The sequence below is a fragment of the Sylvia atricapilla genome, chromosome Z (genome assembly GCF_009819655.1).
Source record: "Sylvia atricapilla isolate bSylAtr1 chromosome Z, bSylAtr1.pri, whole genome shotgun sequence".
Classification (NCBI taxonomy): domain Eukaryota; kingdom Metazoa; phylum Chordata; class Aves; order Passeriformes; family Sylviidae; genus Sylvia; species Sylvia atricapilla.
Window position 1 is genome coordinate 68,044,363 of NC_089174.1, and position 15,054 is coordinate 68,059,416.

The 15,054-nt window shown below is 51.7% G+C and overlaps 1 protein-coding gene across 4 annotated transcripts in view; it reads left to right on the top strand.

The window, feature by feature from the left end:
- RUSC2 (RUN and SH3 domain containing 2) overlaps window positions 1–13,693 on the top strand; it is a 51,684-nt gene extending 37,991 nt beyond the window's left edge. For 3 of the 4 annotated variants that reach the window (XM_066339481.1, XM_066339480.1, XM_066339482.1), the window contains 10 exons: window positions 924–1,709; window positions 2,200–2,400; window positions 3,621–3,764; window positions 4,683–4,759; window positions 6,772–6,946; window positions 7,595–7,700; window positions 8,765–8,811; window positions 10,043–11,021; window positions 11,614–11,787; window positions 12,106–13,693. In XM_066339481.1, coding sequence (XP_066195578.1) covers window positions 924–1,709; window positions 2,200–2,400; window positions 3,621–3,764; window positions 4,683–4,759; window positions 6,772–6,946; window positions 7,595–7,700; window positions 8,765–8,811; window positions 10,043–11,021; window positions 11,614–11,787; window positions 12,106–12,286 — 2,870 coding nt within the window. In that variant the 3' untranslated portion in view covers window positions 12,287–13,693. The remainder of the gene's footprint in view (window positions 1–923; window positions 1,710–2,199; window positions 2,401–3,620; window positions 3,765–4,682; window positions 4,760–6,771; window positions 6,947–7,594; window positions 7,701–8,764; window positions 8,812–10,042; window positions 11,022–11,613; window positions 11,788–12,105) is intronic. The other variant, XM_066339484.1, reaches the window with a different exon arrangement.
- Window positions 13,694–15,054: the final 1,361 nt, after the last annotated feature.

Genomic DNA, 15,054 nt, shown 5'->3' on the forward strand with positions numbered 1-15,054 from the left:
GGAAAGCAAGCCCTGCTGGAAGCTGTCTACATGGAGAAAGGTCTGGAACACCCAATAGGCAGCAGGTAACACCAGGGCTGATCAGGGATCTCAGTCAGCCCCACAGGTGCACCCAGTGCAGTGTGTGTTTTGCACTGAAAGCACAGTGTGTCACACTTCAGATGTGTCCCTTAGGATTTTTGTGGCCCCATCAGGAGCTGGAGGCATCTACACATGTACATCAGCCCACCACACTCCTGCAGGACATCCTAGTACATCATATGCTGGAGCAGACTCATGCTTTCCAGGGTTGGGAATGTCCTGTTTAAACAGGGGGATGAGGGAAGCTCTGTGTTTCAAAGTGGGAACAGTTACAGGGAAAAGAAGAGGGAGGGAGAAAGGGAAGCAGGCAGCCTTTGCAACAGTACCAATATATTGCAATATGGGGTGCAGAGCTGCCGTGCTATTGCATGTAACGCTTGTGCTGGGCTGTGTGAGTCCACAGTGCATGTGGGGGGGAAAAGTCCTTTGTGATAAGAAATCTGATTGTACCACAGAGTGTGGAGCCTTGACTTTGTGGTACTGCTTGGGCAGAGGCAGCTCAAGGGCAGGCACCTGACCCCATAGTTTGTGCTGTCCAGAGGGCAAGAGATTGGGAAAGGATGTGAGGCTGGTGACCCTACCAGGACAGACAAGGTCCTGGTGCAGTGCTCTGCTCTTCCAGACAGCTGGATACTCTGTACTTGGGGGCCACATAGCTTTTATCTTGCCAGCTCTTGATGTGTGTATCCAGTTCAGACTTGAACCGCTTTGTAACTGGCCTCTAGCTCATCCTCTTCCTCCTACAGCAGAGAGGACATTCCCTTTTGCCTGTATTCAGCTTGTCTGAGGATGATTGTTGCTCTGCCCATCCTCACACTTTCTTCCCCTTTCTCTCCCTGAAGGTGGTGGCACAGACAGCAAGCCTGTGGTACGCTACAGCAAGGACCAGCGTCCCACAACTCTGCCCATCCAGCCCTTTGTTTTTCAGCACCATTTCAGCAAGCCACCCAAGGCACGTGCCCTGCACAGCCATTTTGCCTCCAGCCTTTCCCAGCTCTACAGCTTGTCCAGCAACCGGCCTGCCAGCCAGCAGATCTCCAGCTCCCAGTCCTCAGCCTGGGCCACCTCGGCAGAGCAGGCAGCGGTGGCGGGGAGCCAAGCCCATGGCACGCTCCTGACCCAGCGCTCAGCAGATGGAGCTGCCTCACGCAGTGATGGAGGCATCAAAAAGCCTGGCCCCGAAACAACACGTCCATCCCCACTGGGCAGTTACTCCCCTGTGCGTTGCAACGTGCCTTTCTTCCAAAGCGTGGACTCCTCTTCCTCGCCCACCGCAGAGAGAGCTGAAGACAGCCAGCCCCCTAGAAGCCGGTCCTGCCCCATCTCTGCTAACTTGCTTCCTATGAGGTCATCACCTGCTGTCAGTGCCATGCAGCCCTCAAAAGCCATCAAAGCTGACTCCCTGAGGCAAAAGGAGAACCCCAAGCTGATTCCCAAGAAGGAGGCCCCCCTGGAGCCAAGCCCACTGCTCTCTGAATACCGACTCCACAGTGGGTCCCTCACACCTCTCTCAATGGGTGGCATGTCCATGAGCAGAGTAGGAGGCCACGCAGATTCACACTGGAGAAGTGGCAGTGAGACCAGCAGCTCTGGTCCCCTGAGCAGCATGGGAATACGGCCTGTCAATGGTAGGTACCTGTCCTCCAGGACCTGCTAGTCTGGAGTATCTACAGCCTCCTGTAGCCGTGGCTGCTCCTTACAATACCACCATTTCCTATAGTCACAGATCAGAATAAAATGGCATTTGGATACTGCAGGAAGACCTACACTAAGAGCATGTCCCTCCAGTCCCAACCCCTACACTGTGTCTTCAGAGAGGGCAGTGTGTGTAACCTTCTTACAGCACCCCATGACAGGTGCTTGCACCTCAAACCTGCTGCCTCTGTGCCTGCAGCCACAAGGGCACCAAAGTTCCTGCCCTGCTTGGCCAGGCAGCAACCTCCACCTGTCTCCATGTGCATGTGCTAGTGCCCTGAAATGCTGCTAGATCTCTGAGTAATGTGCTGTCTCTCTTTCTCTGTCCTCCATCTTTCTCTTCCTCTCCCTTCCTGTTTGCCTTCCACATCCTCCTGTGTGCTCTCGTCATCCTGTCTGGTGCTCACTGCCCGCGCATCCCAGCGAACCACCTCTCCCCCCAAGCGCTGAAGTGGCGAGAGTACAGGCGGAGGAACCCCCTGGGTCTGGACCGTGTTTCAGGGCTGCCCAGCTTAGCAGGCAGCCTGGACAGGAGGCAGCAAGAGCCTCGGCTGAACCGGGGCAACCCCGTCTTTGAGCTCCCTGGCGCTCTCAGCACCAGCCATTTCCACTGCAAGCTGAACGGTGCGCACCACCTCTCTGCTGGGGAATCTTGGGAGGTGGCCTTGGGACTCAGCCTCTGTTTCCTTGAGGCTCAGGTTAAGTTTGGATTCATCACTGCTCTGCCTGCTCAGAGTGGGAGGGATGATACATCTGTTCAGAGTAGGGTTGGAGGGTTCAAGACGAAGGTGAAAATTCCTTCACTGGTTCAAACCTTTGTGGAGCCTTCCTTCTCCATGAGTTGAGAGCAACAGCACTAACAGCTCTGAGCTGGATTGAAGGGCAAAGTGAATGGCCTAAGAGCTTGCTTAGACCTCAGTAAGTGCTTCTGGACTGTGGTTAGCTTGTAGTTTGTCTCAGACAAGAATTGGGACCCTCAGAGATATCAGATCTGTGCCCTATAGTGCCTCACCATCTGCCTCAGCCCAGACAATGTCTTGGGTACTGAACTGTAGATTTCATGAGGCAGCTGACAGCACTAAAGATCTTCATGGGACTCTTATCTTCTCCAGGATTTGCCCTTAAGGTCTTCCCTGTCCTCCAAAACCTGTGCAGGAAGGGCTGACAGGGGCAGACTGCATTTGAACCTCCAAGACTTCTGTGGGGAGAGCAGTATGGTCTGTGAGAGGAAGAGCGTTCTACAGGCTAGCCTCAAACAATGAAGGGAATTCCTCAAAGCCTTATACCTCACTCTGCCAACCCACCAGTTTCTCTGTCTTTCTTCAAGGGAAAATGCATAGCACAAGAGTCAAACGGATGGAAGTAAAGCACCATGGTAGGGTCATACATGGGAGAACTATGGATCTCACCCCTTGGAACCAGAGGCCATCCCAAAGAACAAGCAGCAAACATGTAGTTTGTTGTCTGTGGATGCCAGTGTGTGACTTTCTCTGTGCTGACTTTTAACCCTGCTTGCAGCAGCATGGGGAGTCTGGTGCAGCAAGGTTTCCCTTAGCCCTATCCCATGAGAGTGAACCTACCACAGCATCTTTGAGAGCCCGTGGGCCCCCAGTCAAGCTGGAGGTGGATATTTGGTAGGCAATGGGGATCAGTTGTGCAGGCACACATTGCAAACCACTGCTGGGGTAGGAACAAGCCTGTAGCTTTGCTGTCTCAGCAGAGGACAGGCAGTCATGAAGACTGCTGTTGGTGCAGGTTGCTTCTGGGAAAAGCAGACAACATGGAAGAAGCTTTGGTGTGCGAGATTAGGGCTGATCTTTGTCCCCTCTGTCTTGTCCCTGCAGGACAGTCTGTGAGGCAACTCCAGCTTACCTACAATGACTTTTTCCCTGACTACTTCTCCTTAGCAGAGAAACCCCCTGCTGAGTTCTGCCTCTCCCCAGATGGCAACACAGAGTCCATCTCCATCGACTTGCTGCAGAAGAAGGGTGAGTCCATGCATCTCTTGTGGACCCTGCAATGTGCCACAGAGTGTGCTTGAGCTGCTTGTCGCAGGAAATATGATTAGAAGGGATCTTAGATCTCTGCACAAGAATGGGCAGAGGGAGTAGACAGGCACGGGAGTATGACCCAAAGGGAGGGCATGCTGCCACCCCAAGCTCTATATACAAAGGTAGACACGTGTGTATCTGATTGATGTTGCAGATGTGCTAACCTGAGATTTTGCAATTTAGGTAAAAAGTCTGCTCAGCCCTACATAAGTAATATAATATTGTATAAATTATATAAAAAAGTAGGGAGAAAGGACTCCAGATGAGGACAAGATACAGCTGTGATAGGATCTGTGCCAGAGGCAAGGTTGGCAGGATTTGACAGCTGATTTGTTACCATTTCAGAGGCAAGGGATCTGCGGAAAGGTCCCCATGCCTTTACCAACTATGTGTTCATGATTACCAGGTAGCAGTTTTCCCTTCTGTTTCAGTTCTGTTCTCAGATTATCCTGGTGCAGATGACAGATTACACACCACTGGCTTGTTACTGAAAAGTCATGATAAAACCTGCCAAACGCAAGGCTTCTGCCCTGCCGCCGTGTGGCATCAAGGCAGCAAAAGGCATGCTGCCTCAGATCCTACCTCTGCTGCCTCAGGGCGTGAGGTGTGGAAGTGATGGTCCCTGTCACTTGGGAATATTGACAGGTTGTCTTACTGGCAGGCTGATAGATGAATGCTGGAACCAGCAGGGAGAGTTTTGGTGAGGATTTAGGAGAGTCTGCATGTTTTTTGGCAGAGAGTGCTTGTGTCTAGACATGGGCTTGCAGTGCCCCTAGCTGATTACTTCAAGGAGTGTTTTGTTAGTTTGTCCCAGCAGCCCCTCAGGCAGCTCTTTGACTTCTTGTTTTCCTTTAGGTCTGGTGAAGGCTATCAACACTGCTGTTGACCTGATTGTGGCTCACTTTGGAACCAGCAGGGATCCAGGGGTGAAGGTATGTCTTGCATCTAACTCCATTCTGAGTGGCACAGCGAGTACAGGGCAGGATTGCCTCTCCATTCTCTTCCAGTTAAAAACTGCAGGTTATCTAATAAAGGCAGGAGTACTAAGAACAAATCAAACAAATGTGATGACACACTGTGCAGCAGATAGTAAATCTGTGACAATTCCTACTGCATGATGCAGTAAGTACATGTATTTAAAGGAAGATCAGAAAAACACAGTGAAGGGAAATTCACTGATGTTTACTAAACACACAGGAATAATATCCAGCTTAGTCTTTGAGTTGGAAGCAGTTGTAGGCTGTGGAAGTATAAAGGGCAAATATTATGTATGTTTATTCTGGCTTGACTCTTTCTTATGTACTTACTATGGCTTTTTTTAAGAAAAAACACCAGACTAGCTGCCCTTCTGGTCTGATGCAGCACACCAGCTCTTTTTTCTCATTCAGTGGAGAGATGTGTCTCCCTCCTCCACAAGTCCCATGAGTCTGGCCTGGCACTGGTGCCAGGGCACAGTGCAGTGTTCCCCATCCCTCTGCAGCTCACAGGGCTTAATAATGATTAAAAAGTGCATCAGACTTCTCCCATCTGGGGCAGTTGGTCACCCTTACCATGAATAGCGTAGAGTATTTAGAGTACATCTAAGGGACTGGCTGTCTTAGGCCTGTGCTCACCTCATTTCCCAATTCCAGAATAACACAGAAGTGCATCTGGGTTGCTCTGGGGCTGGCTGTCTTTAGCCTGTGCTCCCTCATCCCTCACTTCTGGAACAACACAGAAGCAGAGCAATTTTGCTTCTGTTTGTACCAGGCAGTCTTGTGACAGCATGTTTGTGGTGCCTCCTCTCAATGCTGAATGCTTGGCTTCAGTTAGGCGACTCTGGGCAGCTATGTGACACTATCTGGACATGACAACTCCCCTGGCATGCCGTCCCTGAGGAGGAATCTGACTGGGACAGATTCCAAAACCATTCAATCTTATCTCAGAGCCCAGTGTAGTTTTCTCCTAATTACAGCTGTTGCTGATGCAGAGATTGCTGTGCAGCATAACTGGAGCAGTCGAGATTCCCATGCTTTTAGGACTTCACTGTGAATTTCCAATTATTGCAGTGTAGGTTTGGGGAATAATTGCAGCATTCCCCTGTTACTTTGTTTATCAGACAGTTCTGTGGTTTTCACCTTGGGTTTCTTTATGCATCAGTGTGCCAGGGACTGAGCATTCACCTGTCAAAAGGCAGCATCCATCCCTGCTGCTGCTGTGCTCAGTGGATCTGACAGGATTATTCCTGAGCCACGTTCAGTTTCAGTTCAGTGCTTTTGTGAACCTGTGCCAATTGGTCAGTATAATTCCAGCTCAGCTGGTAAAATCTGTGCCCTGAACACCAGTGCCTGACCCATTTGGCTAGACCCCTTGGCAGCTTAAGGACTGTAAGCAGCAGAATGTGTCCCTGCTCTGCTGGTGCTCAGCTCTTAGATGCTTCTTCTTCACCTCAGTCTGAGCTCTGGCCATCCATTTTGCCCTTGTCTGTTTATTTATAGTAATCTCTAGGAGTTAGAGCTTTATATGTCACTGAGTTAAGTGTTCCTTATCCCCTCAGTGCTGGTTGTTCTGTGGGGCTTGGTGCTTCCTGCTCCAGAATTAGCTACAAGAAAATCTACAGCAATAGGAATATCCCCACCTCTTCCTCTGGCAGGAGAGCCTTGTTATCCCTTTTGGGAAAATCAGACGTGCTTTTTAATTGGGATATCCTCTTCCCAAGCTAGGATATTCTTTTTTTCAAGTTATTGCCTCTTCTCAGTCTGGGGAAGAGCTTGCAGAGAGCAATCCAGAACTGGTGTATAAGGCATCAGAAGTGAAAGCAAAGACACTGCATGTTCAAGGAGCTGCTGAGCTTGGATATTGCTTGCTGGGTGTCTCTAGTAGGCAAGTGGAGCTGAACTGTTTCCATGCATCTGTACGTTGAAAACAGTTACCAACACTCTCCCTGTTGCCTGTTGTCCACTAGGCCAAACTTGGGAACAGCTCTGTGAGCCCAAATGTGGGGCATCTCATCCTGAAATACCTGTGCCCAGCTGTCCGGGACATTCTGAGTGATGGGCTCAAGGCTTATGTCCTGGACATGATCATTGGCCAGAGGAGGAACATCCCCTGGAGCGTGGTGGAGGCATCCACCCAGCTAGGTATGGATGTTGTGCAGCAGTGCCTGTGGTAGTTTTGGTTGGGAGGTGCTGGAAAAGATTAGCTGTAAGGATGGGAGTGCAAAACACCCATTTTCCTGCATGGAACAGCGTGCATATTGACTATCTCTTTCAAGAAGGGAGAGACACTGCACTATTCTGCCCAAGTATTTATTGTCATTTCCCCTGAAATTTGCAAATTCTTCCGTAACAGACCAAACTGATAAAAAAAAAGGATAAAAAACTCCCAACAGAATTATTCTACATTGGTTTCTGCATCATACTGGGGAGCATCATAGCCTGATTACGGATGCAGACACCCCAAATTATAATTACACATCACAATATTCTCTTTATGTGCTCACTTTGAGCCAATGGCTGCAATTGTCACTGAAGTGTGGGAGGCACATCTTTGTGGAAATGAAACTCTACCAGAGTTTTGGAGTGGTGGTCTGGGATGGATCACAGCCTATCTGCCATGTGTAGTCTAAGTGTTGATACAGAGTGAGCTCACATTGCCATGGTGGAGAGGCAATGCACATACAGATGTGGAACCCAGACAACATCTGTCTTGCCTTGATGCTCCATGCTGTGGTGAAGTTTTGGCTTTGCTCACCACAGCTAACCTCAGCAATTTGCTTCTCTCCACAGGCCCCTCTACAAAGTTGCTGCACAGCCTCTACAGCAAGATCAGCCAGTACACAGAGCTCACCAACCACACCATGAGGTTCAATGCATTCATCTTTGGCCTCCTCAAGTAAGCAGGACCTCTGGGGTGGCTGCATGTCCCTATCCAGGGCTGGCAGCAGCTGTTGGTCCTTGACTGCAGGCAGGCACAGCTGATCGTGAAAAAACCCTTAAGAATCTGGGAAGCCACGTCCCAGAAGTAGGCAAGAGAAGGAATAAGCTGTAAGCCTCAGGGAACTCCTTCTAGGTTAGGACTGAGAACAAGTGGCTGTAGTCAACCAAAGAACAGGGCGAGTCTGTTTTAGATGCAAAACATTAGGTGAGAAGTCTCTCCCTGTTCTGCTTCATATGAGGTTAGACATAATATATGCATTGATTACTCTTGGAAATTCCTCTTTAAATGACTGTTTCCTGGAGCTGCAGTGGAACCCAAGGCATGAGGCTCTGAAGGAGAAATTGCCCTGACCCAAGACTCTAGACTGGCCCTTCTAGTTTGGATATGGAGTGTGCACACTCTGCTGTGTTTAACAGAGGAAGGCAGTTGTGGGTGAAGGGATAAGCACTGCTAGGATAGTGTTTCCCTACTTCTCAGATAGTGTTTCCCTACTTCTCTCTGGTGGTCAGCAGGAGCCCTAGCAGTGGTAACAGAGTTCCCAAGATCTCCAGATGTTGTAGAACTCCTCTAGTCAGGAACAACCTCTGCCCTGCTCTCCCCACACAGGGTGACCCAGCTCTCCTCCACTGGCACAGGGTACTGGCATAATTTGGGCTGAGCCACCAGCACTGGTCTTAGTTTTGTAGATTATTTGCTTCTTCCAGAGCAGCCTCTTCTCAGCAAAACAAAGCTTTATCAAGGACATAGGAGCAGAACAGTGAGGAATCTTGCTCCATACATGGTTGTTTGGGGTTACAGTTGCACATGTAAGGCCATATAGATATTTGGTGATGGGCCAGGTCTCTGTGATCAGGCATGCTGATGGAACCGAGCCACTGTCCTTTCCCTGAGGTTCACAAGCCCATGCTTTGTAAATGTCCTTTTCCAGCCACACTTCTTGTGGCAGAACAGTGAGGATGAATGGGGTGAATAGATTCTCACGGTTACTTTCTTACCCTGCTGATTTTCCATTCCTGCAGTATCCGGTCCTTGGAGTTCTGGTTCAACCACCTTTACAACCATGAAGGTAAGAGCCTGAAGGCTGTGGGCTGTAGTGGGAGCCAAACCCCGCACACAAATAGAGCATGAGATGGAAATGTGTTTCTCTTTTGCTCTCTCAGCTTGGGATGCTCTTCTCTGCCCTGAGGTGAAGGACTAAGCCATACGCAGTCTCAATGTAGCAGGGGAAATCCCAAATGAAAGTTCAAGCACCATGCAGCTCCTTCCACCTGAACCTGGACTTCCATTCCTCGTCCCACCTGCAGCTAGTACCCAAGGCTATCAGTGCAAATCCCTCAAGTCTATCTGCAGGAGATCAGATTTAAGCCTTCCTAAATTTCTGTTCCTTGTGCAGTGCCTGAGAGTTTTGTGTGCCTGGAGATATGCACACTTTCCTGACACTTTTTAGGCATGGAAAATAGGAAGGAATGGAAAGGAAAACCTGACATTAAAAAAGCAAGTTTTACTGGATGGATTTGTTTTATAGCAGAATAGACTAGACTAGACTAGACTAGACTAGGGTCTATGCTTATCCTGGCTTTCTGAAGCAGAAAAGTAGTTTCAAGCCGTCATTAACAGCTGGAAGTGTGAGCAAAAGCTGGGACTGTCAGGGTGATGAGAGCTGAGTGGAGGGTTTGGAGGTAAGTTGAAAGTCCTATTGTGGTGTAGAGTTGTTATCTTTCTGGGCTTAGGCCACAAATTCCATTCCCAGCTGTCTCCTGGTAGTGAGATCAGACAATAAAGCAGGACAGAGGAGTAGTGCAAATGTGGTCAAGTCAAGTGAACAACTAGTGCTGCAGATAGAAATGCTAATTCATTCTTCTAAGACCCACAGTTCAGCCCTGACTGGTCCCTGGAAACTGTATTTAGTTGTCCCTGACATTTCTGTCTACAGGAGACTGGTACTGGCCATATCTGCAGCTCCTTGTTCATCTCTAGAAGCTGAAGAATAGGATTTTCACCAAAGAGGCAACTCTTTGGTGCTCTTTATTCCCATACTATTTCCATGGCATTTGGTGGCAGAGGTCATCTGGGTTGATAGTCTGCCAGGCAAGTCCTGGCTGCAGGCACAAGTGGAAATGTCCGTCTGGGCCAGTTTGCTGAGAGGTCACAGAGCATCTGGTGCTCCCTGACCCAGGCCTGAGCCTCACACTGCAACTAAAAACTGGTGTCCACCTCCTTTCCTCCTAGCTTCAGCAGCTTTGTGGTGGCTTGGCAGTGGTGGCAAGAGCATCTAATTAATGTCTGTTTTCCTACAGATATCATCCTGGCACATTACCAGCCAGTGGGCTTCTTGTGCCTGTCTCACAGTGTGTGCCAGCCTCTTTTCGAGGAGCTCCTGCTCCTGCTCCAGCCTCTCTCCCTGCTGCCCTTCAACCTAGACCTCCTCTTTGAGCACCACTTGATGCAGATGGGCAAAGAGCAGCAGCAGCAAAAGGAGCTGCTGCGCGTGAAGCAGGACCTACTGCTTTCTGTGCACTCGACCCTGCAGCTGATGAGGACCCGAGGCAGCAGTGAGGATCCTGACGGCTGCAGCACTGCCCCTGAAACATGCCAAGGGAGTGCCAGAGATGGTGACATCTCACCAGGTCACAGCCCACAGCAGCCTGTGAGTGAGAAGAGGGTCAAGGGAGTGGGGGCCTCCTGTGGAGAAGGTGACAGGGAGGAAGAGCAGAGCAAGATGCAAGAGAGTACATGGGAGGGGAAGAAGGACAAGCAGGCTGGCTGGTGGTACCAGCTCATGCAGACCTCTCAGATTTACATTGAGAGCTCAGCCGAAGGCTCAAAGTTCATCCGCTCTGAGAAGAAGGCGGCGGCTTTGAATCCTGCACGCAGGTCAGTGGAGACTCACAAGGCACCACCTCCCCGAGAAGGGGTGGTGGAGGGTGCAGAGGCTTGTCCCATTGCTGAGGGCACCTTGGAAGAGAGGCCCAAGGTGGCCAGCAAGCCAAGTCCTGAAGCCATGGAAGAGCCCTTGGATAAGCCCCAGCAGGTAGTGGTCAGCGAAGAGGTAAAGGAACGGAACTGGCCCTTCTGGATGGGCAGCCCCCCAGACTCTGTGCTTACAGAGCTAAAGCGCAGCAAGGAGAAGGAAGCTCAGCAAAGAGTGGGAGCAACAGCAGCAGCAGCCCCCCAAGAGGACAGCAGCACCAGTGCATCAGAGGGCAGTCAGCCCATCAAGTGGGGACACTTGTTTGGGTCCAGGAAGGTACAAAAAGAGCCCAGGCAACCAAACAGGTAAGGGCAGGGATGGTGTGGGGCTGAGAAGGGCTGGTTAACCTGGAGTATGGCAGTACAGGTGGAAGTCAGACCAAGAGCTTGGCTACACTGCAGTGGTACATCAAGGGTCTGTAACCCTGCTGAGTCCTGCCAGCCTGCCTTAATTCCTCCCACACCCTTGCTCAGTCCATCTCATAGGCTTTCCTCTTCTGCCTAAGCTCTACCTCTGCCTTTGCATCTAAAGCCTGCTACGTGGCTCCATCATCACCTCATCCCTCCCAAAACCACGTGTTGAGAGCCATCAACATGGAGCCATCCCTGTTGTTCACAGCAGGTGAGGGGGAGGCGTGAAGTTGCCCCCAGTAGCTGAGACCTCTCTCCACTGCCTCTCCCTCTATACACCCTTACTGCTCCTGAAAATCACCACTGCTAATGTCCTTCCCAGTAAGGCTATGGTGTTATATCTAAGCCCTCATCGCCTGGAGGCTTGGGACAAAGCCTAGCAGTGCACTCTGTGCGTGAAGCCAACCCTTTAAGGTGTGACCTTGCCATGAGAGCAGCTGCTGGGTGCACTTTCCTGTCACTGTCTGCTTCTGTCTTCTCCTTCCAGGTTGCCCTCCGGCTGGCTGAGCTTGGACAAGTCTGTGTTCCAGCTGGTGGCCCAGACAGTTGGGGCTAGCATGTGGCGTGAAGCAGCCCCAGAGCCAGACCCCCCCCATCCAGAATCACCCGAGGCACCTGCTGTGGCACGACCAGCCCGGGGGATATCTCCTCACCCTGCTTGGTGAGTGACCCAAGTGGACAATCCTGCAGGTGCTGGAATGTGTTAGGTTGAGGGTGGCATGGCTCTTACTTGTTGCAGTTTGCTTGGCCCCCTTCATAGTCATGGACCAGAGGATGATTTGGGGCAGTGATGCAGCTTATGCATCCATCCACCACAACTCCACAGTCTGCAGGTGATGGGGAGCTGGGGAGGCTGCTGGGGGAGCCTTGCTGGGTAGGGAAGTGGGGAGTGTTTTCCTCTCTCCTCTGGGCCTGTGGTGGACCCTGGGTGGGGTGACTGTCCTGAGGTGAGCTAACCCTACTTTCCTTCTGCCTGCAGTGAGGTGAAAGCTCTTTGCCATCACATTGCCACTGAGGCAGGACAACTGAGCTTCAACAAAGGGGATATTCTGCAGGTCATCTCCAAGGTGGATGGTGACTGGCTGCAGTGCAGCCTTGGCTCCGAGAAGGGACTGGTGCCCATCATGTATGTCACCCACCCCGAGGACGAGGACTATTGACACATTTAGAAGGCCAAGCACAGTTCCCTGGGCTGCTGAGGCTCCTCTGGGGTAGCCTACCCTGCCAGAGGAACAAACACAGCTTCTTGCTAGTTTCTTACCTTTCCTGCCATTACAGAATACAGTAACTGTAGGTGGTTCCTTCTTGCTCCTCCTTGTGCAGCTGCCAAAGGCCAACTTAGCCCCCTGGGGTCTTCTGAGAGCTGCACCTCATATTGCCAGGCATCACCATGCATGCAGCAACACCAGGGACCGCCTGACCCCCCCTCCGCCCCACACTGTCTCCAGCACCCACAGGCCATGGACTTGTACATTACAGGAACCCCAGCAGTCCCTGCCAGGGCAGCGCTGCCTCGCTGTCCAGCTGCTGGATGCTGCAGGGTGCAGGATGCTGGCCATCCCCTCCCTGGGGGTGGCAGTGCAGTCTGCAGCCTCCAGCATCCCCGGCATCCTCAGGGAGCACCCTGCATTGGCTGGGTCCCTGTGAGGCTAGGCTGATGGGTTGTGTTTATTGGGGCACTGCAAGGTGGGCTCCCTCACACTGGAGCATCCCTGTCCTAGTGTACTGTAGTGGTTCCTGCTGGGTTGTACTGGGACAAGTGGCCTGGCAGTGCCACGCGGCAGTGCTGCGGCTGTGCGTGGCCACAGCCAGGGGAGGGGGGTACGTGTGTGAGTGTGGAGCAAAGGGTGTGTGGGGTTGTGAGGAAGGCACGGGGTTTTTCAGTGTTATATAGGTCCAGGATGGGTAGTGCTACACTGTGCACAGACAGGTGCTTTGTGGGGAGGCCCTGTGCCCTCCACACTGAGCATGGAACCAGGGCCTAGGAAGCCCTGGGATGCTCAGTGGAGGGGTGCTGGAGGGGAGGGAATGAGGGCAGGGTCCCTGACTGGGCTAGGGATTTGGGGACAGTGCTCCCAGCAAGTAGATTGGGGGTGCTCCTAGAGGGAGCTGGGGAGGGAGGGGTGATGCTCCCTTTGGCACAGGGTTTCTGGTCTTGCTGAGCAGTGCCATGGGGTGGGGGGGATAAGTGTTGTGCACAAACACAAGGGGATACTGGAGGTCCTGGGGTCCTTGGTAGAGGCAATTCCAGTCTACCCCTTCCTTGCCATGTTCATGCCGCCTGCTGTAGTGGGGATCTTCACCTGCCTGTCAGGTGGGGAACAGTGTTAATGAAAGGCCATGCCAGTATTTGGTGCCATGGCCGGCTTGACGCTGTTCACAGCATCGTGCCTGGGCTGGCTTCACCATGGCAAGGGGCCCTGGTCTTGCTAGGTTACCTCCTGCTTGTATATGGCTTAGCGGATGTCGCACCGTATTTAATTTGTATTTCCCTGTTAGAATGAGGTGTCTCGCCTTTATTTATTTCTTTATTTATGATGCATATTAATAAAAAAGGTGCTGATTGAGCTCTCTGCTACCCAGAGTTATCATTTCAGCGCAGCCCTGTGAAATGTCTGTGGGTTACTTGTGCTGGGACACTGCACTGCAGGCTTCATCCTGCATTTACTACAGCCTCCACCAGACCTTCGGGAGGACGTAGGTTGCCCCCAGCAGTGAGACCTGTCAGTTCAGGCCTGAGAGGTGGGGGCAGTGAGCACCACAGATGGTGATGTGTCTTGTTTGGGGTTCCTTGTGCATTGCTTGCAGGGACCCAGGCAGGTTTCAGACAGGAGATCATATCATCTCAGCCTGGAATTGCTTCTCCTGGGTCAAGGGAAGGTGAAGGTAAAGGAGAGGTTGTGGGCTGGGACCCATAGCCTGGGACAGCCTGTCCATGAGTTTCAGTGGCTGTGGGTCACTCACAAGGATTCTAAACTTAGACTCAAACATTGGGCCTCCAAGTCCCCTGTGAACCCCAAGAGCCACCTCTTCTCTTTACCTCTTCAGCAGCTCAAAAGGAGAAGGGAAGAACTCTGCTTGTGACTCCAGCGTTCGCTGCAAGAGCACCACTCAGCAGTTTGTTGCATCCATGTGGACAAATGATCTGCACATGTGCAGTGCATCAAAACTGCTGAAAAAATCCACAACTGAAGCATCGTATACCCCTGTTCTGACTGGGGGCAGCACAGAGCAGCCAGCACCTGTACACAGCTGCTTTCATTAAGCCTTTAGAGGGGGCAGTGGTCAGGACTGTTCACAAGTTCCATGGAGCCAGGCTACTCTCCCTGCATGCACTGGCTGGCCCAAATGAGGAAGGGGACCATGTGCTGGAACAGCCCCCCCAGAGTGCTGAGTCAGCCCTGGGGCAGGAAAATGGATTTCCAGCTGCCTGCATTGTGGGCACAGACACTGAGCAGCTCCCTGGATGCTTGCTGCTGGGGCAACCTTGGATGCAGGGGAGGCACAGAGGGGTGGTTAAGGTGTCAGAGGCTGGATTTGGGATTGCTGCTATGGAACCTGCAGCTGCTGAGATCTTCTTTGGGGTCATTTGGCTAAGGTCAGGCAGATCCAGGTTGGTGGCTGTTAAATAGCCTGTGCCAACAAGGAACTGGCCACGTGGCACAAGGCCCATGAATCCTGCAAGGCTGGAAGCACACAGCAATGTGAATGGAACATTTGGACATTATGGGACAGTACTGGAGCTGTGACCAGGTGGCCCTGCTTGGTGGCCTGGTCCTGGAGGGTCAGCTACAGGATCCTGATGGGGACATGGGCCTATGAGCTCTGTCAGGGTCATGCCAAGCAGGAAGAAGAGACACTGGGTGTCTATAGATAATCATCGTGGGGGCTCTGCTCTCTGGGGACACTGCTCATCCAGGCCCCTCAT